General features: G+C 42.7%; 1 protein-coding gene and 1 long non-coding RNA gene across 5 annotated transcripts in view; both read right to left on the bottom strand.

The window, feature by feature from the left end:
* Positions 1-3,002: 3,002 nt before the first annotated feature.
* LOC125358044 lies at positions 3,003-4,722 on the bottom strand. The gene is made up of 2 exons (XR_007212256.1): positions 4,447-4,722; positions 3,003-4,404 (listed from the first exon to the last, which is right to left on the bottom strand). It is a non-coding gene; the product is annotated as an uncharacterized LOC125358044 (long non-coding RNA).
* An 899-nt stretch (positions 4,723-5,621) lies between these two features.
* Eogt (EGF domain specific O-linked N-acetylglucosamine transferase) overlaps positions 5,622-20,524 on the bottom strand; it is a 30,682-nt gene continuing 15,779 nt past the window's right edge. For all 4 annotated transcript variants that reach the window (XM_048356122.1, XM_048356125.1, XM_048356124.1 and 1 more), the window contains 9 exons: positions 18,008-18,111; positions 15,624-15,716; positions 15,218-15,289; positions 15,032-15,118; positions 12,224-12,292; positions 10,287-10,348; positions 8,847-8,966; positions 6,952-7,054; positions 5,622-5,969 (listed from right to left, as the gene is read on the bottom strand). In XM_048356122.1, the coding sequence (XP_048212079.1) occupies positions 5,823-5,969; positions 6,952-7,054; positions 8,847-8,966; positions 10,287-10,348; positions 12,224-12,292; positions 15,032-15,118; positions 15,218-15,289; positions 15,624-15,716; positions 18,008-18,111 (857 nt within the window). In that variant the 3' untranslated portion in view covers positions 5,622-5,822. The remainder of the gene's footprint in view (positions 5,970-6,951; positions 7,055-8,846; positions 8,967-10,286; positions 10,349-12,223; positions 12,293-15,031; positions 15,119-15,217; positions 15,290-15,623; positions 15,717-18,007; positions 18,112-20,524) is intronic.

Consider the following 20,524-nt stretch of genomic DNA (forward strand, 5'->3'; position numbering starts at 1 on the left):
ATCAGAATTCAAATGCTGCAGGTTCTACACCTCTAAATAGTAAGACATATGGTCATACTGTAAAGTCACATTGATTAAACATATCCCATCAACAAGACACTAAAGAAGCATGTTTGGGCTTTTTTCTTAAGTCTTTCATGTCTAATATATGTCCCTGCCAACTTATCAATGAGAACTCAAAGCTCTGAGAGGCTGGTCTACATGGTATGGTTCACTCATGTGAACAAACTACTAATGAATGCACAGATACCATGAAAGACGGCCAGAGCCAGCAACACATATAGCCCCAGCACTCTGTGAAACACAAATTTAACAAAACCCTGAGACCCCACAACAGGGCTCAGTTCCACTGCACCTCGTCTATGCTAAACAGTGCTCCTAAATGGGGGGGTTGCCATTCTTGGGCATGTTAGCTTTCCAGGAAGCCCTCTTACAGATTGCTTTGGCTCAGACAAAACACTGTGTCTGTGATAAACTGTAAGACCAACACATGAAAGAAATTAGCTCCAAAGCAGACTGGGGCAGGGGAGGAGGGGTGTAAACTTGCTGTGTGCAGACCCTCAGCAGAGAGCTGGAGCCCAGCTCATCTCCCTAGCAAATCAATTCAAATATGTCCCACATAATCTCTGACACAGGGCTCACCTTCTAGGGAACAAGCCCTCCTCCCACAAGGTGACCAGAATCTCCTGGATATGAAGGAAGGCCACACTGAAACCTGAAAACGAATCCTGACATCTTCCCTCAGCAATACTGAAAACAATCGCACCACAAGCCAAAGCCAGCCCCTGCTCCTGGAATCTACTATGAGATTCAGAACAACCTGCCTCTGGACACACAGACCATTTGGAAGGGCTCGCCTGCCACCTGCTGGTGATGAGCATGTACTTCATGAGACAAGTAGGAGATAGAACCTGAGCACCTGGCTACAACTTTTTTTCTCCCTAAGAGTGCATATGTCATCTTTTGACATGCCCACAAATAATCTGCTGGTGAAGAAAGGCCTTCATGGGTTCTAGAAACATCCCGTGTTTGGAGAAGGTTATTTTAAACAACTGTTTTTGCCGGGGAAGTCATCCCTGGGCCCACTTACTTCCATGCTTCTAGTGAGAAACACGTGTTTTTTTTTTGTTGGTCGTGGGACTTGAACTCAGATCCTGAGCACTGTCCTTGAGCTCTTTTTCTCAGGGCTAGCACTCTACCACTTTGAGCCACAGGACCACTTGCAATTTCCAGTGGTTAATTTGAAATAAGAGTCTCACGGACTTTCCTGCCAGGGCTGACTTTGAACCACAATCCTCAGATCTCAGCCTCCTAGGTAGCTAAAATTACAGGTGTGAGCCACAGCACCCAGCTTAAAAGCATATTTTTAAGTGTTCTCTATTCAAAGAAAGCTATTTTGTAACCTTCTTCAAAGGCCTAACTGAGCCCCAGGACTATTTTCTTCATTTCCAAATTAACTTTCTTGCCTCCGTTCCAGCCACACACACACACACACACACACACACACACACACACACACACACACACACCTGGTTAAACTTTTCAATAAAGAACTCCCTATCCTCAATCTGTCTGCTCCATAGAAGCTGTGCAGTTTTGGGTAAATTACTTAATGTCTCTACTCAATTGAAACATCTTAGTCTTTGCATTTTAATAAATATTGTAAAGGTGGGGGGGAAAAAAAAAAACAAATTATGTGCAGTGGGCTCTTGTCCCATGATGCAGAAACCTGAATCTCTCGCCTGCCCCAGGAAGCTACCTAAAAGTCATTGAGACAGCGCCCCACTGAGGCCCCTTGTGGTACTACATTGCAATTCTATTTCTCCCTCTGCCTCTTTTCTCCCAGTTACTGATCCTCACACTCTTCCCCCATAAAATACCCACCTCATCTTCATCCCAGAGTTTGTTTCCATAGAACATGTCTCTATGCAGCCTAATCCCAACAGAGCAGCTACAAATTATCCTGCTTAAAGTTAAGGCAAGGCTTCTTTGCCCAGAATCCTACCATGACTGACATCTCAGCAGCAGCAAAGGATCAGAGCTTGCCACCTGCGTCCCTGACTGGTTATGTTTGAGCTCACCTCCTACTCTGTCTAGAATGACCCAGCCACACAGATGCCTTGCTGGCCCTCAAACACAGTAGGCCTCAGGGCCTTTATACATACTTTCTGCGACTGAAAAGCTCTTCACTCAATGATTGGCAGATGTCCCTCCCTTGCCTCCTTCCAGTCTCTCCTCGGATGCCATATCTTTGATGAGGACTTTGCTGACCCCATAATTCAGTGACCAGGACCATGTACCGGGATCTGAAGTACTATATACTTAGTGATGTTGCTTAATTCCAGTGACCAGATAAGCAAGAATTTCATTCAGTCCTGTTTGCTGCTCTATCTCCAGAACCACAACTGCTAATTGGTCTGGCGCTGTCCTTGAGCAAGAGAAGAGTGAAGGACAAAGGACAGGAAATTGTAGACAGCATGAGCAAGAGAATGAAGCAGGAAGGACAGGAAACTGTAGGCTTGTAAAACTTAGGGAAGTCCCTTACACAGCAAACCATAATAATTATAGTTCATTTGGGGAAAGTTTATGTAACATTATGAGAGAAGGATGAAAAATTGTTAAATATTAGACAAAATCTTTGTTTAAACTGTGTGTGTGTGTGTGTGTGTGTGTGCCACCACTAGGGCTTGATTTCAGGACCTGGGCCGTACCTATACATTGTGCTCAAGGCTAGTGCTCTACCACTTGAGCCAGAGTTCCACTTCCAGCTTCTTAGTAGTTAATTGGTACTAAGAGTCTCATGGATTTTACCGCTCAAACTGGCTTCAAACCTTTACCCTCATATCTCAGCCTGCTGGGTGGGTCCTCAGCCAAATTGGAACTAAATTCTTTACCAGTGGGCTGCTTTAAAATTTATCATCTAGGACATACTAGATTACAGAAAAGAAAAGAAAGAAAAGATATTACATTCAGAAAGAGAAAACCCTGAACATTTTCAGATATTTAAATGAAACATAAAAAATTTTATTCCACAGCCACACTTGAAATGTACAAACAATGAAATTCCATCCCTTTAAGACTTAATAAAAACAGCAGTATTTTACATTTTAAACTTTATAACAATCTGAGGACATTCCGTTGTTCCCACAAAAAGAAAATCTGATAAAATTCCATAATTAAAGTGTCAAAGTACATTATTGCTTATATACATTCTCTTCAAATGCAAAATAGTCAAATATAGTCTTATGAAATTATTCTCAACTTCTCGTTTGTCTATGGAATTAGTCTCAGTCTGTGGAATCCCATTTCCATGTGCTTCATAAAATGAAGTAAAAAAATAAATATTGAGGATGTTTCCCAGATAATTTTCCCAAACAATTATACCTCTGAAATGCAATGCCATTTCTTATTTTATTTTATGTGTGTGTGTGTGTGCATGTGTGTGTGTGTGTGTACCAGTAGTGACACTTGAATTGAGGCCCTGACACTCTCCCTTAACTTTTTTTGACAAGGTTGGTGCTCTACCACTTGAAGTGGCTTCCACTTCTGGCTTTTTGGTGATTAACTGGAGATGAGTCTCATGGATTTTCCTGACAAGGCTGGTTTTGAATGACAATCCTCAGATCTCAGCCTCCTGCGCAACTAGGGTTACATGTGTTAAGTCACCAGCACCCAGCATAACATCTTTACAATTCCTTTCCTCCAAACAATTGTCTTCATATTTACTTAATATTATGTACCTAGAAGCATAGAAATGCCTGACATTTAAAGTTTATAGTTATAGTTGTTTTCTACAGTCTTAGGATCCAAGTCAAAGTTATTGTTAGATCAATATAAATTTTCATTACAGATCTTCTCATAAATATTGCTAAATTCTAGAAGTCTCTGCCTAATTCTTTGAAGCAAGATGGAGGTCAGAAGCCTTTGATAAGGTGCAGGTATAAATATTCCATTTTGTGGGTCACTTCTCTGTTGTATATTCTCTTTGTTTTTAACAATTTTAACTTTTTTAATTCTTAAGCTTTGATGTCATTGTCCAACCTCTAATGAAAGAAAAACAGAGCTAGTCTGTAAATTAGATGAGTCAAATGTTAAGAAAATGTAATGTTCACCCTTCCCAGTGAAATAAACAGGATTGGTAATATCAAAACTGAAAGTTGTTACACAGTAAGACATGAATGAATCCCAGCTGAGACATTTGTTTCAACGTTTCTTTATAGTCAGTAGAAATTCTTACAGCTTTTTATTCTGGCTGGATAATTCACACACACCTACTTTTTTTGTTTAATGATCTCCTTTTCCTGTAAGGAATAAAAATCTCTGTATGAAGCTACTTTAGTCTGTAAAATCAAAAACCATCATTTTTTGCTAATAGAGGTAGATTTGTTTATGTACACACACTCACTCACACACACACACACACACACACACACACACACACACAACCTGTGATCTTACAAATACCTGCATAATGATAACCACTATTCCTATGTAAATTCTGTGGCTTAAGAAGTCAGCAGAGCCCAGCCCCAGGTGTGCAGGACAGCACTGCAGGAGGTTCTGATGGACCTTTATCACATGATTTGAGTTCAAAATCAATACAGTACCATGACTTACTCAGATTTTTTTTCCTTCTTGTGGCAGTACTGGGGTTTGGACACAAAGTGTCACACTCACAAAACAAGAGCTTCACCACTTGAGCCACATCTCTAGCCCCAATTTGCTCAGATTCTTTTGTTGTTTTTGTTGGTTATGGGGCTTGAATTCAGGCCTGGATGCAGTCCTTGACCTCTTTTTGCTCAAAGCTAGCGCTCTACCACTTTGAGCCACAGCTCCACTTCTGGTTTTCTGGTAGTTAATTGGAGATAAAAATCTCACGGACCTTCCTGTCTGGGTTGGCTTTGAACCGTGAGCCTCAGATCTCAGCCTCCTGAGTAGCTAGGATTACAAGAGTGAGAAACCTGTGCCCAGGGTGTACTCAGGTTCTTAATAAATATACAGAGGACTTAACACTGATCTATAACACTGCTAAAGGCTTGGAATTGAGTATTACAACTGTGTGTGTGTGTGTTCTGCTCTTTTTCCTTTCCTACAACACTCAGTATTACGAACAGATGGCAAACAATAAACAAAAAAGCAATTCTGAATGTGCCCCCATATGTCAAAAACAAGTTGGAACACTCTGAAATTACAATCATATACTATTTTACATTTTAAAAATTTACAACAAATTCTAAAGCCAAGAAAAAGTTGAAAACTTTGGTAGCCCTAACAAGAAGGTTCAATTATGTGAGCCTCTGCTCCACGTTAAACTATTAAAAGTAAACATTTTCAGTGCAAAAATAGCACTGTTATTGATAAATAGCAATGACTCAATAATCAAATGAAACTCTTAAAGACAATGAAATATAAAATATCCTGAAGATCTGTTTTGGCATAGAGTAAATCATTTTGGAGCCTGGCCTGGTAATGCATAACTGTAATCCCAGAACTAGGGAGCCTGAGGCAGGGACATTTTGAGTTCAAGGTCAGCCTTGGCTATATACAGAGACCATATCAAAAAGGAAGGAAGGAAGGAAAGGAGGGAGGGAGGGAAGGAGGGAGGGAGGGAGGGAGGGAGGGGGGGAGGGAGGGGAAAGGGAAGGGTAGGGAAACAAGAGAGGGGAGGAGAAGGGAGGGAATGGGAGGGGAATGAGGGAGGGAAAGAAAAGAAGGAAAAAAGAAAAGAAGAAAAAGGTCCTTGTTCACTTTGGACTAGCAAACATTGAGCTGCGAGTGTGGGTATTTAGACGACCCTCTCTTCCTGTGAAAGACTCCACACATCACAGCTCATCCCGGCTCTTCTTAAATGGCCACTTCGGGTGCTGTCGCACATGATCTGCAGCCTGAAGGACAAGGAACATGAATTCCTCCACATCAAAGGCGTAGTTGGTGAACTTCGGGTGCTCCCCAAGGGTTGGATGATGGCCCTGCAAGAACAAGCCAGATACCAGGACCTCATCAGGCCACGGCAAGATGTCTCCTCAACAGAAAGAAAGTCCTTTTACTCTGGCTAACCAACCATTTTAACTTCAATGTGCAACAAGGGTGGGCAAACTGTTTCTGGAGAGGGCCTCCCAGGGCTGAGAGCCTAGCTACTCGGGAGGCTGAGATCTGAGAAGCTAGGTTCAAAGACAGCCCAGGGAGAAAAATCCTTGAGACTCATCTCCAAGTTATCATCAAAAAGCCAGAAGTGGAGCTGTAGCTCAAGTGGTGGAGCACCAGCCTTGTGTGAGAAAGAGAAGGAGTCGCATCCAGGTCCTGAGTTCAAGCCCCCAAACTGGAGAGGGGAGACGGGGGCAAGGGAGATGAGAAAGAGAGAGGCAGAGAAGGGAGTAAAGGGAGATAGGGGAGAGAGGAGAGAGGGGGAGAGAAGAGAAAGAAGGAGAGAGGGAGGGAGGGAGGGAGAGAGAGAAAGGGAGAGGGAAGAAAGGAGAAAGAGGGAGGGAGAAAAGGAGAGAGGGAGGGAGAAAGAAAGGGAAAGGAGAGAAAGGGGAGAAAAGGGAAAGAGTATAAATATCTTCAACTAAGTAACAATCACCCTCAGCTCCGTCCCTAATGTTAGTACTCAGTCAATAACTGGATTTGGCCACAGACAAGCCATACATAAGTGAACCTGATCCCAATAAAACTTTATTTATAAAAACAGCAGGTGGGCCAGCTTTGCTCCCACGGAGCTGCAGTTCACTGGCCCCTGGGATAAACATAGTCCATTAGATCTCTGTACACCCAAGGGTCACCACGCTGCCTTCCCAACATGACAACTGTCATCCATTTGCAAAGATCAGAATCCAACTCTGTTTTTTAGAAAGTAGTTCATCTTTCAAGCCCAATGACTACTCCCCCCCCCCCACCCAATTTTAACAACTGGAAGCCACATAAAAAATTGCAGACAAGGTGGCTGAACCTTACCTTATCCTGAGGAAAGACTTTGTTCTGCCTTCGCCACGTGACGTAGTGGACACCTCGCAGCCTGGCCAGGTCTAAGTAGCAGCGATCGTCTTCACAGTTGTATCTAAACACACGAGGGTGTCAGAAGATGACGTTTCGGCCACCCAATCAACCTGTCGACTGATCAGCCATTGTCGGGGTGGGGGGACATGCATTCACATGTAAAGGGCTTTTTTTACACACAGGACATGAGACTAGCAAGGATAATCTTTAATGAGATTCCGGGGGCTTGGTAAGAGCACTTTGCCTGGCAATGTACAAGACCTTGCAACTCTGTCCCCAGCAGTGAAAACTATTTTTCAAATACAAAATATTAACATGATCAGAACCTTACCTTAACTTTGCAAACACAGAGAGAGGTGAGGAATGGCTTACTCGATAGGCCCTCCTGCCTACCAACCTGATACTGTTTTGTAAGATACTATGTCTTTCCCCTTAGGGGAGGAGACTAGGGGGAGAACACAGTTAAGCTTACACAGCTAGTTCACAAGCAAGGCAAGCAGCCATTCCGGGTCTACTGAACTCCATCGTCCCGGTTATGTTTCCCCAATAGCCTCCTGTCATCTATCATTACATCCTCTAGGAGGAATGAATTAAGACAAGAATCCACAGCTCAGGGCTGGGGATATAGCCTAGTGGCAAGAGCGCTTGCCTCGTATACATGAAGCCCTGGGTTCGATTCCCCAGTACCACATATACAGAAAATGGCCAGAAGTGGTGCTGTGGCTCAAGTGGCAGAGTGCTAGTAGCCTTGAGCAAAAAGAAGCCAGGGACAGTGCTCAGACCCGGTGTCCAAGGCCCAGGACTGGCCAAAAAAAAAGAAATCCACAGCTACCTGGCTATAGCACTAATACTAATTTGCAAAGCAAAAATAATAATTTTGTAAAGCAAAACATGGAGGTATGGCTCAAGAGGCTGAGCACGTACCAAACAAGTTCAAGGCCTTGAGTTCAAACCCCAGGACAACAACAAAAGGCCAGTTGTGTTAGTGCTAGCCTTTAACACTAACTATCTAGGAGGTAGCAGGAGGCAGATCACAGTCTGGGGCCAGCCTGGCAAAAGCACAACACCTTACCTGAATAATAGCTAAGAAAGATCTAAGTAGGGTTCAAGGGGTAGAGCACTTTCCTTGAGTGTCTGAGCTCCCGAGTTCAAATCCCAGCATAAGGAAATGAAAAGGAAGGGAAAGGAAAAGGAGAACCACCAAGGTATTAAGATACAAAGGGGAAAAGGAAATAACAAGAATTGCTACCAATAGGTCAGGAATTCAAGGTGGGCCTGGTGTCAAAAGTCCAGTTATTAACCCTTAATAAGGTTAAGAGGACCATGGTTTCATAACTTACCACTGAGTCAGAGGGATGTTGTGGCTAAATCATTTTTACTTCTGAGGGCCTCAGTTTCTCTGATTATTGACTACTAAACAAGTATTAGGTTTTCTTCTCTCCCCCCCTTTTTTCTCTCCTTTTCCCTCCCTCTCTCTACTCTCTCCCTCTCCCCTTCCTCTATCCCCTCCCTTCCTCCTCTCTCTTCCCTCCCCTTCTCTCTCTCCCCATCCCCCTCTTCTTTCCCCTCCCCTCCTTTCTCGTCCCTGTTCTCTATTTCTCTGTCTCTCTCTGTCTCTCTGTCTGTCTGTCTCTGTCTCTCTGTCTCTGTCTTTCTCTCTGAGGCTGTAGCTCATATGCAGGGCCTGTGTATGTTGGGTAAGCGTAACACAGTAAAACTCAACACTGATTGTAGGGAGGAGAGGCAAACAGGAATGAAGTCAGAGTCAGGAAACTATACAACCATTGTCTACTGCACATCTAAGACTTAGCCTTATTATTTGCCTCGGTAGAAAGCTGCCCCCAAATGCTTACAGTTCAAACACAGCGGCCCAGTCTGGAAGGAAGAGTAAATGAGTGAGACCGGCGCCGTGCATTCCAATAAAGATGTCCGTGTTGTGCGTCATCCTCAGCTGATCCAAAAAGCCGAGCTCTCTGTAACACAGAACCGCCCAGGAGAGGTGAAGAGGAAGGAGAGACCATGGCTCACGATGATACGATATAGCCTGGCTCCAATCACAGGCCACATCTACTTCCTGGCCAATTTCAAGCATGCTCTAGGAATGAAGAACTTCATTCCTGAATAATTTCAACTTCTTTTTTTCCAAAGTGAGCTCACTTTCCTTTTCAATTTTTGTTTTAAACTCAGTTTTCCTCACTTACTAGGCAGCCGCTCTACCACAGACCATTGCCTCCAGCCTTTGTTGCATTAATTATTTTAAGATAAAGATCTTGGTGTTTTTGTCCAGACCTGTGCTGGCAACTTGATTCAGACTGAAACATTTCCTTAAGGTAATAAGAGGATCTTTATTAAACAAAAATAAGTTTCTCTTTGCATTCATGCCATCTGAATAGATTTATTTAAAATAATCTCAGCAGGTCGAGGGGCTCAAAGGAGAAGAGGGCAGGGGCACTGTTCGTGAGTTTCTTTTTGTTCAAGGCTAGCTCTCTACCACTTAAGCCACAGCACCACTTTTGGCTTTTTCTGAGTGGTTTATGGGAGATAAGAATCTCACAGACTTTCCTGCCCAGGCTGGCTTCAAACCATAATTCTTAGACTTCAGCCTCCTAAGTAGCTAAGATTACATGTGTGAGCCACAGATGCCCAACCCAGCCAACACCTTTAACATGGCACCAACTATTCATTATCACACATTTGGGAAACAGGATGGTGTTTGCGGCTGACTGAGCAGAGACAAAAATTTTTCCTTTATATCTTTTCCCTTCATCGCTTGCATAACACCAGACTAAAACCAGGGCCTGGGCTGCTACAAAAGCAACTGCTAGGAACAGTCTGTCTTTCCACACCTTATGATTACATCCAAACTTTAAAATAAATGTGAAAGTAAAAAAAAAAAAAAATTCCCCATGTTATTCTATGACCCTGAAATGATTCTCTTAGAAATAACTTTAGGAGAGCAGTTGAAACTTGGTAGCTAGTGAGGTCAATTAAGCCTTTAATGTGTGTGTTTGCGTGTGTGTGTGTGTGTGTGTGTGTGTGTGTATTTAATTCAAAACTACCTGCCAAACTTTAAAACTTCAGAAATTTCAAGTGAAAACCTTGACTCACTCCCTCTCTTGAGTAATAAGGACAATGTCACATTATCAGGCCCTAGATTTCCAGGCTACCGTGTGCACTGGAGGGTTTTGTCCACTTTCCTTTCTCTACATGTGCCAACAGCACCCACTGTGCCTCACCACAAATTCGTTCAAGCAAAAGTGAACGGCACCCACCCAGGGGTGACGAGGACCCACCTGTACTTGTAATCGACAACCCGGACTTCGAACGTTGACACTGTCTTCAGTGCACTCACAAGCTGGAAAAACAAAGACACCGGTAGCATCACTTTCCCTTCCTCCTTTTCTGGTCTGCCTTCCTTCCAGAGGCCTGAGATTTTTGCATGGATTTTTCAGGCATCGATTATTCTTTGGGTCTGTGGTTCTGAGTGTGAGTTGGGGTGAAATGGTGGCTGTTGAGCACATTGACTGTTTAACCTGGCGAAACACCGGGTGTGAGGAGGAGGGGAGGCCACAGCTCAGAGGCATACAGTGCTCTCCTTCCAGTACTCAGCAAACAGCATGCAACACCCAGCACTAGAGGCTGCCATTACCATCATGTGCCAAGTTATTCCTGCAGCTCTCAACATGTATGAACTGTTCCCGCCATATTCCAGATGCCATGGTAAAATTTCCTCCCTTCCATGTTCTGCTTCAGATAATCACCAGAACTTTGCTGAAGTCTTGGCAGAAAAACATTTCAGTTTTCAACCTGATGCCAGCAGCTCATACCTGTTATCTTGGCTACCCAGGAGGATGAGATCTGAGGACTGAGGTTCAAAGTCAGCCCAGGCAGGAAAGTCCATGAGACTCTTATTTCCAATTAAACAACAAAAGGCCAGAAGTAGAGCTGTGGCTCAGTTGGAAGAGGGCTAGCCTTGAGCAAAACAGCTAGTCAACAGCACGTAGGCCCTGAGTTCAAGCCCAAGTATGTGTACACACACACACACACACACATACACACACACACATTTCAATAACTTCATTTCAATTATTCTAGATAGAAAAATGATTCTTCTTCTAGCAAACAGAAGTCAACAAAACATAATTAGTATATTACCAAAACCATAGCCACAGTTCTCCCTACCCCTTGCAAGCAGGCCAGTGCAACCCAACACTGCAGATCAGCATCAATCAGCAAGTTCTGAACTTGTGTACAAACAAGAGGTCTGGGGCACACACTATACACTATACTTCAGCAGCCCCAGCACTGGGGCAGCAGTGAAGTGCCTGCCCAGTGTGCACAAGGCTTCAGTTCCTTCACCAGCAACACACACATACACACACACACACACACACACACACACACACACACACAGTTACATAAAGAAAATTTCTCATGCAGTGCCTAGACTTCGTTGACAATACTGCTCACACTCAACAGTGGCAGACTGACCAGTGGTATTGGAAGGCACATGGCCACTTCTCTAGTGTGGCTAGAACTTGTGACACAGAGCCAGGTGCTGGTGGTTCACACCTGTAATCTTAGTTATTCAGGAGGCTTAGATCTGAGGATCGTGGCTTGAAGCCTGCCAGGACAGTAAAGTCCCTGTGAGAGTCTTATCTCCAATAAACCACTCCAAAAAGGCCAGAAATGGCAATGTGGCTGTGGTAGAGTGCTAGCCTTGAGCACAAAAAGGCTCGGGGACAGTGCCCAGGCCCTGCATTCAAGCCCCAGGATGGGCAAAAAGAAGAAAAAAAGAAATTGTGACGTAGGGCTCCTGGTGCTATGGGACTCAAAGACGCATGCCACTGTTTCCTCTTAGGGGAACCACTTCATTAAAAGACCAAGGCTCATGTAAATTCTGGCAATAAAGAATTCTAATCACAATTAGATTAGTCAACTTCTGGGTATGAGGACAAACATTTAATGATCTGCTACATTCAGAGCCGGGTTGTTTTTGTGTCTTTCCACTCTTAGTTGGTAATGGGGGAACAAGGCAAAGTTGGTTTAAGCATCAATGGAGGGTGACCTCCATTAGATATTCAAATCCAATGGCCAGGCTAGGCCACGTAAACTTTACCAGACTCATCTTTCCTAATCAAAGCTTGGAATGGGATATGGAAAACCTGGCTCACGGGTCCTGGGAAGACAGGGTCACTGTGATAGGAAAATTGCCTGCCCCCAAACTGACCTCATTTTGATTTAGTATTTTCCGGTATTCTGTGCTCCGAGCAAGAATGGTAACTCGAATTTTTCCATCCTGTAATAAAATGGAAAGACAAAATGACGCAAGCCGTGCCAGCACCAAAGGATGAACGGGTGAACATAAAATGGGATTCTCATGAAGAAAGGCAACTCAGTAAAAACACACATAGGCAGTGATGATGTTTTTAGCCTGATTCCTTAGTCATTCTCCCAGGGAATAAAAAAATGTGTCCGCTTTCAAAGAAAATGTGACAGGTTGTGCATGATGAAATATTACTCAGTTATTAAAAAAAAGAAGAAAATGCTATCAATTGTGGCCATATAAATAGAAGTGGAGGACATCATGTTAAGTAAAATAAGTCTGCATAGACAGACATTATTGCAGTTCTTTTTGGAGGCTAAAAACTTGATTGCAAGGCATTAGAAAAATAGAAAAATGGGCTGGGGATATAGCCTAGTGGCAAGAGTGCCTGCCTCGGATACACGAGGCCCTAGGTTCGGTTCCCCAGCACCACATATACAGAAAACGGCCAGAAGCGGCGCTGTGGCTCAAGTGGCGGAGTGCTAGCCTTGAGCAGGAAGAAGCCAGGGACAGTGCTCAGGCCCTGAGTCCAAGGCCCAGGACTGGCCAAAAAAAAAAAAAAAAAGAAAAATAGAAAAGTGGATGCTAGAGGCTGAAAGTGGTATGAGGAGGAGAGACCAGAAATGGGCTGGCTAATGATTACAAAAGATAGTGAATGAGGGGGATTAAGTTTCACTACTTTTTTTTCTTTTTTTTTCTTTTTCTTCTTTTTTTTTTTCTCAAATTTTTATTATCAAACTGATGTACAGAGAGGTTACAGTATCATACGTTGGGCATTGGATACATTTCTTGTACTGTTTGTTGCCTTGTCCCTCATGCCCCTCTCCCTCCCCCCCTTTACCTCCCCCCCCCAGGTGTTCAGTTCACTTACACCAAACAGTTTTGCAAGTATTGCTTTTGTAGTTATTTCTCTTTTTTTACCCTGTGTCTATCAAATTTGGTATTCCCTTTGAATTTCCTACTTCCCATACCAGTAAACACGGTTTCCAATATACTCAGATAAGATTACAGAGATAGTGTAGGTACAACCATAGGAAGGTGATACAAGAACATCATCAATAATAGAAACTACACATACACATAGGACGTTGAAAGTAGTTACAACTGTGATATATCACTTTTTTCCATAACATGGAGTTCATTTCACTTAGCATCATCTTATGTGTTCCTAAGGGTATAGCTATTGGGCCTTGTGATGCTCTGCTATGGCTTGCCTAAACCTGTACTAATTATTCCCAATAAGGGAGGCCATAGAGTCCATGTTTCTTTGGGTCTGGCTCACTTCACTTAGTATAACTTTTTCCAAGTCCTTCCATTTCCTTAAAAATGGAACAATGTCATTCTTTCTGATAGAGGCATAAAATTCCATTGAAGTTTCACTACTTTTAACAACAATTTATTATATATTTCCAAATAGCCAGAAGATTTTCATTGTGTTTTAACAGAAAGATGTGAAAATGTTAGCAGTAATGCATGTGCTAAGTACCTTATTCTTTAACTTTAATTTTTTTTTATAATCTTCCCTAGTTGTGCAAAGGGGTTTTAACGCAGCATGTCAGCCTATGTCCACAATGCATCTTGACCAACATCACCCCTTCCCTCATTCATCTTCCCATCTGTTCCAACCCAACCATCCCCTCAAGTTTCTTGGTTCCATTTTCCTGTCTGAAGAACCTTGCTTTGATCATTACACATTCTACTATTAACTATGTATCATTATTAAGTGATGATGAAATAAATAAATAGGTCTATTTTAGCCATAAGAGACAAAGGCCATTCATTCATTACACTGTTGTTTGGATGTTGGTTGGTAGATTGTATATGTGTAAGTGTGTGCACACGTGTGTGCACGCCAATGCTGGGACTTGAATTCAAGGCCTGGCACTCTGGCTGAACTTTTTTGGCACATGACTGACACTCTGCCACTTACGTCGCACCTCTACTTCTGGCTTTTTGTGATTTCATTGGAGGCAAGAGGGTTTACTTGCCTGGGCTGGCTCTGAACCTCAAGCCTCAGATCTCAACCTCCTAAGTAGCTAGAATTACAGGTATGAGCCACCAGCACCTGGCCGAGAGTGAGGATTTGGGTTTTTTTTTTCCTTAGCAGAGGTGTGTGTGTGTGTGTGTGTGTGTGTGTGTGTGTGTGTGTGTGTGTGTGTGTGTGTGTGTGTGTGTTAGAAGGGAGCTTAGCAGAAGGTAGAGAAATAAGGCCAAATGGGAAAAACAAAGGAGAGAAAAAGCCCAGTCTTACAATAGCCTTAATTTGTGTGTGTGTGTGTGTGTGTGTGTGTGTGTGTGTGTGTGTGTGAATCCTGGGGCTTGAAGTCAGGACCTGGGCATGGTCTCTGAGCTTTTGAGTTCAAGGCTATTGCTCTACCACTGGAGTCACAGCTCCACTTCCAACTTTTTTTGAGGGGGAGGGAGGAGTTCATTAGTTAGAAATAAGAGTCTCTAAACACTTTCTTGCTCAGGCTGACTTTGAACCCAGATGCTCAGATCTCAGCCTCCTGAGGAGCTAGGATTACAGGTGTGAGCCAACAGCACCCAACTCCTTAATGGTTTTTGACACCTGAATTCTAATGAGTCAGGATCAGAAAATATTAACACAGAAAACACCTGTCTCCTGTTTTTGTTTTTCTCCGGAATGGTAGCACTGAATTTTTTTTAGGGATAACAACAAGCCCACTTGAGAGCCCATCCTTTGTACTTTACCTGGGGTCCCTCTTGGGTGATGCCCAGTCTGTACAGCACATGCTGGGAGAAAGCCTTGAATAAGCCAGTATTTTGACAGCCAGATATCTAAAACACAAGCGCTAGTTAGTGTTACAATGAGCAATGCTGCTTTCCAATTTCCACAATGTTTTAAATAATGCATGAATATTATCTTGAAGTGCTTACCAGAGGAGTGTTGTAGAATAGCCCATACCTCATGCGGGGCAGTAACGAAAAGACAGCTTCTTTAAAACACACCTAGGAATAAAGAGAGCTTAAAACATTAGAGAAGATCGTTTGTATCCTTTGCACCAACATTGCACTCCTAATTTTTCAAACTAAATTTTAATCGATCTCTATTTTGCATCAGAATTATCTGCATAGCATCCAATTTCAAAGAGAGTGAAATTCATATTTGTGGGAGAGTGACAGAAAGGTGCAAAAAGCTACATGGTTAAGAACAACAAGAGTTCTGCTTAGAAAAACCCAAGAAATCAGAAATTAGTTACTCAAATGAAGCAATTATTACAGGAGTGAGATGTCGGTACACAATAGTTGCTTACTACGAGAACTTCAGTAAAGTTTCCAGTACCCTTTTGTTATCGTAGGTTTTCAGGTGTATGACGTCATAATCCGTAAATGCTTTCCAAGTGTCAGAGAAGAGGTCACCGTAGCCATAAGAACTCTGCACGTGGAAATAAGGTAAGTTAGGGCAATGAAAGGACTTGACACAGATGCCCAGAGATATGAGGAAATACCCGGATATGCCTGCTGGGTGAGCTTTCGATCCTCAGATCTCAGCCTCCTAAGGAGCTAGGATTTCAGGAGTGAGCCACCGGTGCCTAGCTTAGTCTCTCATCTCTTAAGTTATGGTTGTGGGATTCTTTTTTTCCTGTTAAGTTTCTACCCATATCCATAACACAGATCAATGTAACACATGCAACACGTGCGCGCGCACACACACACACACACACAGATACTGATATGCTCAATAAGCAAAAACTGGCAGAGTAAACAAATCAGGTTTGGAAATAAACTTCAAAGCACAAAAATGTATTAAAATCTTTAACATTAAAGAAGTAATACATGTAGCTATAAGAGATTCTCCCCATTAATTAATGAAAAACACATGATAATTCCCCTTTAACACTGATGATGCCACCAATCACAAGAACATTATATAACTACTAAATGGGCACACTTCTTGTGTGCCAGGCACTTTGGGAAGTCATTGATATTAAATCTATAAACAGACCCACAAACCTAATGAGCTAGCAAATATTTTTGTCCCTCTTGTAGATGAGGAAACTAGGACACAATCACCAAATTACAATTTTCTGCCAACAGCAGAAGGAAGCATTTCATCCAGCTCCCACACTTCAAGATGGCATAGAATTTCCTAGTATATAATCAAGAGGAGTGTGGAAGAATACTTCGGCCCCCATATACATGCGTCCTATATCTGTGAGCCCAATAATATGAAGAGAAATGGAAAAGGAAAACTGCATGTGACCTGAACAGGTACAGACTTGATTGCTGCCATTCCTTAAATGAATGAGTATAAGAGCTATTTGTATATCCCTTACACTGCAGTGATTATATAGCATGCTAGGGATTATTTAAAGTATGCATCAGAGCCAGGCATTGGTGGGTCACACCTGTAAGCCTAGCTACTTAGGAGGCTGAGATTGGAAGATGAAAGGTTTGAAGCCAGCCTGGACAGGAAGGTCTACAATTTACCACCAAAAAGCCAGAAAAAGAGCTGTGGCTCAAGTAGTAGAAAGCTAGCTTTGAGCAAAAAAGCTAAGGGATAGTTCACAGGCCCTGAGTTCTAGCCACAGTACTGACATTTAAAATGCAAGCAAGCAAGAAATGAATGCGGGGCGGGGGGGGGGGGGGAGCCAGGCATGGAAGTGTATGCCTGTCATTCCAGCTCTTCCAAAGGCAGAGGTAGAAGGATTCCAATCCAAGGATAGTCCAGGCAAATGTTCAAGGCATTATATGAAAAATAACTAAAATAAAAAGGGCTGGAGGTATGATTCAAGTAGTAGAGCACTTGCCCAACAAGTGTAAAGCCATGAGTATAAAACCCCAGAGCTACTAAGAAAAAAGAGAGACAGAAGGAAGAAAAAACATACTGAAAACTGATAGCAGGGATATATATATATATATATATATATATATATATATATATGCGTGTTTATATACATGCAAAAGACTTGCCCTGCACAGTAAGCTGAAATACACAGCATGATGTGGCATGTAGAAGGAAGTGACAGGAAAGCTACTCTTAGCAAAGACAGAGATGAGGACTGTAATTTGGTGGTAGAGTTTTGCTTACTATGTGTGAGGCCCTAGGTTCAATCTCTAACCCATAAAAAAAAAAGCAAACAATAAATTCCAAAGGACAAACTACACAGCAGCTCTTCCAATGTGTGCTAGAGGCAGAGTGAATGAGCATTTTCCAGCGTTCTCCCTCATAGCACTGCTGAAACAACCAGCCTGAAGTTTTGCTCTTGGAACCTCCATCTACCAAAAAGAGGGAAAGCTGGGAATGTGGCTTAGCGGTAGAGTGCTTGCGTAGCATGCATGGAGGCCTGGGTTCAACTCCTCAGTACCACATAAACAGAAAAAGCCATAAGTGGCATTGTGACTCAAAGTGGTAGAGTGCTAACCTTGTGCAAAAGCTCAGGGACAGTGCCCGGACTGGCAATAATAATAATAACAACAACAATAACAATAGTAATAAAAGGTGGAAAAACTGTCCACTGCTTCAAAGAACAAAGAAGGACACATACATTTTTGTGTATGGGCATGTTAGTGAACACACGGGAACACATTCACACTTGTCTGCATGAGTGTGAATGTGTGTGTATTTAAATGTGTGTCTTGGAAAATTCTGTTTCATGAGGCCAGTGCTACACAGTGACAGGGCACAGTGGAGGTGGGGCTGAAGCAGAAGGCATGCTCACTTACCGTGTCCCACATCACCACATACGCGTCTGTGCTAAAGGAGTTGTTCACGTGCTGAGTGACATACAGGTTGAGAAAATCACAGAAGTGATGATACATGTTAACACCTGGTGTGGGAACACACAAAGCTACGTTAATTAAACCCAAAGAACACATAAATAAGCAATGTCTATTCTATACCCATTGCTCAGAGTTTGGTAAACTTTTCATTTAAATAATGGGAGAAAACAAGGTTGTTGGGTGTTTGTTCTTTTCAAACTTGAAACGCTTTACATGCACTTTTTTGTTTTTCCAGTCTTGAGGCTTGAACTCAGAGCTTGGGCACTGTCCCTGAGCTTCTTTTGCTCAAAGCTAGCATTCTACCACTTGTGCCACAGCGCAACTTCTGGCTCTTTCTGTTTATAGGGTACTGAAGAATCAAACTCAGCGTTTCATACGTGCTAGACAAGCACTCTACCACTAAGCCACATACCCAGATTGAACAGGCACTTTTTAGTTGACTGGTTCATAAAGTCGGGAATTCACTTTTTTTTTTTTTTTTTGCCAGTCCTGGGCCTTGGACTCAGGGCCTGAGCACTGTCCCTGGCTTCTTCCCGCTCAAGGCTAGCACTCTGCCACTTGAGCCACAGCGCCGCTTCTGGCCATTTTCTGTATATGTGGTGCTGGGGAATTGAACCTAGGGCCTCGTGTATCCGAGGCAGGCACTCTTGCCACTAGGCTATATCCCCAGCCCTGGGAATTCACTTTTTCATATACAATAAGTAGAAAATGATCATTAAGGCCCTAGAAAAAATTTGTGTTGGCCTATTAAACTCAAAATGCAGCAGAACTCTCGTGTCCAGAAGACTAATTGTTATTCTTTAGGACTGCTCATTTTCTTAAAAATAATTCAAACAAGCCAGGTGCCTATGGCTCATGTCTATAAATCCTAGCTACTCAAGAGACTAAGATCTGAGGATCATGGTTCAAAGCTAGCCCAGGCAAGAAAGTCTGTGAGACTCTTGTCTCTAATTAACCAGCAAAAATCTGAAAATGGAGCTGTGGCTCAAGTGGTAGAATGCCAGCCTTGAGCAAAAAAGCTAAAGGACAACACCTAAACCCTGAGTTCAAGCCCCAGGAGTGGCAGCAAAGAAAGAAAAAGGAAATCAATCAAGCCCTGTTCCAGTTTTTACTCCTGTGCAGCATTTGCTTATACCATTCTCTTGGACAAACACTAAACAACTAAAAGAAGGGAAGGAAGGCAGGAAGGCAGGAAGGCAAGAAGGCAGGCAGGAAGGAAGGCAGGAAGGAAGGCAGGAAGGAAGGAAGGAAGGAAGGAAGGAAGGAAGGAAGGAAGGAAGGAAGGAAGGAAGGAAGGAAGGAAGGAAGGAAGGAAGGAAGGAAGGGGAGAGAGAGAGAGAGAGAGAGAGGGAGAGGGAGAGGGAGAGGGAGAGAGGAGGAGGAAGGGAGGAAGGAAAATAAAGAAAATTCAAAACCAAACTCATGCATTTCCAAGGAAGGAAAGAGCTGAGTAAAAAGAAAGCCAGTGAGTCTTAAAAGCAGAAACCATAAAATATTCTGACCTCATTTCCACAGAGAATAATAATATTGTGTGCCAGAAACAAAGAGTGGTAACACCCAGTTCTTTTTTCCCCCCAGGCCTGGGGCTTGAACTCAGGACCTAGGCACTGTCCCTGAGCTTCTTTTGCTCAAAGCTAGCGCTCTACCTCTTGAGCCACAGCACCACTTCCAGCTTTTCCTGTTTATGTGGGGCTGAGGAGTCAAACCCAGGACTTCATGTATGCTAGGCAAGCACTCTACCACTAAGCCACATTGCTAGCCCCAACACCAAGTTCTTTTGCAGGCTGATATTTTACACAAATGTTTGGAAGGGTTAAAGATTTCCCCCCAGGAAAGTCTTGGGAAGGAACATATTTTCCAATTAATAAGAAAATAAAGTTCTCTTGAAAATCAGCCCCCTCTCTCCAGCTGAGACACAGAGCTTACATTCGCTTCCAGGTAACATTTAGTGTGTTCCCAGCACTCACTGAGGAATACAGTTGTGTACACAATAATGTTTGTATCACAGAAGATTTATAAATTCTCATTTATAAATGAGGGACCAAACACAGGCTTCATTCTGGAGAAATGTGCACCCTACTAAATTTTGTACCACAGAAAAGCTCATTCTCCCAAGGTAAAACTTAAGAAGATGAAAATTGGATGATAGTGTAAATTAGAAGGGAAAAAAAAGTATGCTTATAGGAAAGAAATAGAGCATGTCTACCTTAGCCTCCTATTCCCACTTTACATACTTTATTGCATAAGATCTGCATAAATTTCACAGTTAACACATTATTTGCCTCTTTTACAGGCAGATCACAACCTCTTCTTTGCCCCTTTAAATTTGCATATTTATAAAAAATGAGTTAGAACCTTGAACATAGCCCTTCAGTTGGTCTTTCAGAGACCTAAACTTGTCTGATTTCTGAATCTAATACTTTGTAATATAAGAATTATGACTTCAGAAGATGGAGAACA

This window comes from Perognathus longimembris, chromosome 10, assembly GCF_023159225.1.
Source record: "Perognathus longimembris pacificus isolate PPM17 chromosome 10, ASM2315922v1, whole genome shotgun sequence".
NCBI lineage: Eukaryota > Metazoa > Chordata > Mammalia > Rodentia > Heteromyidae > Perognathus > Perognathus longimembris.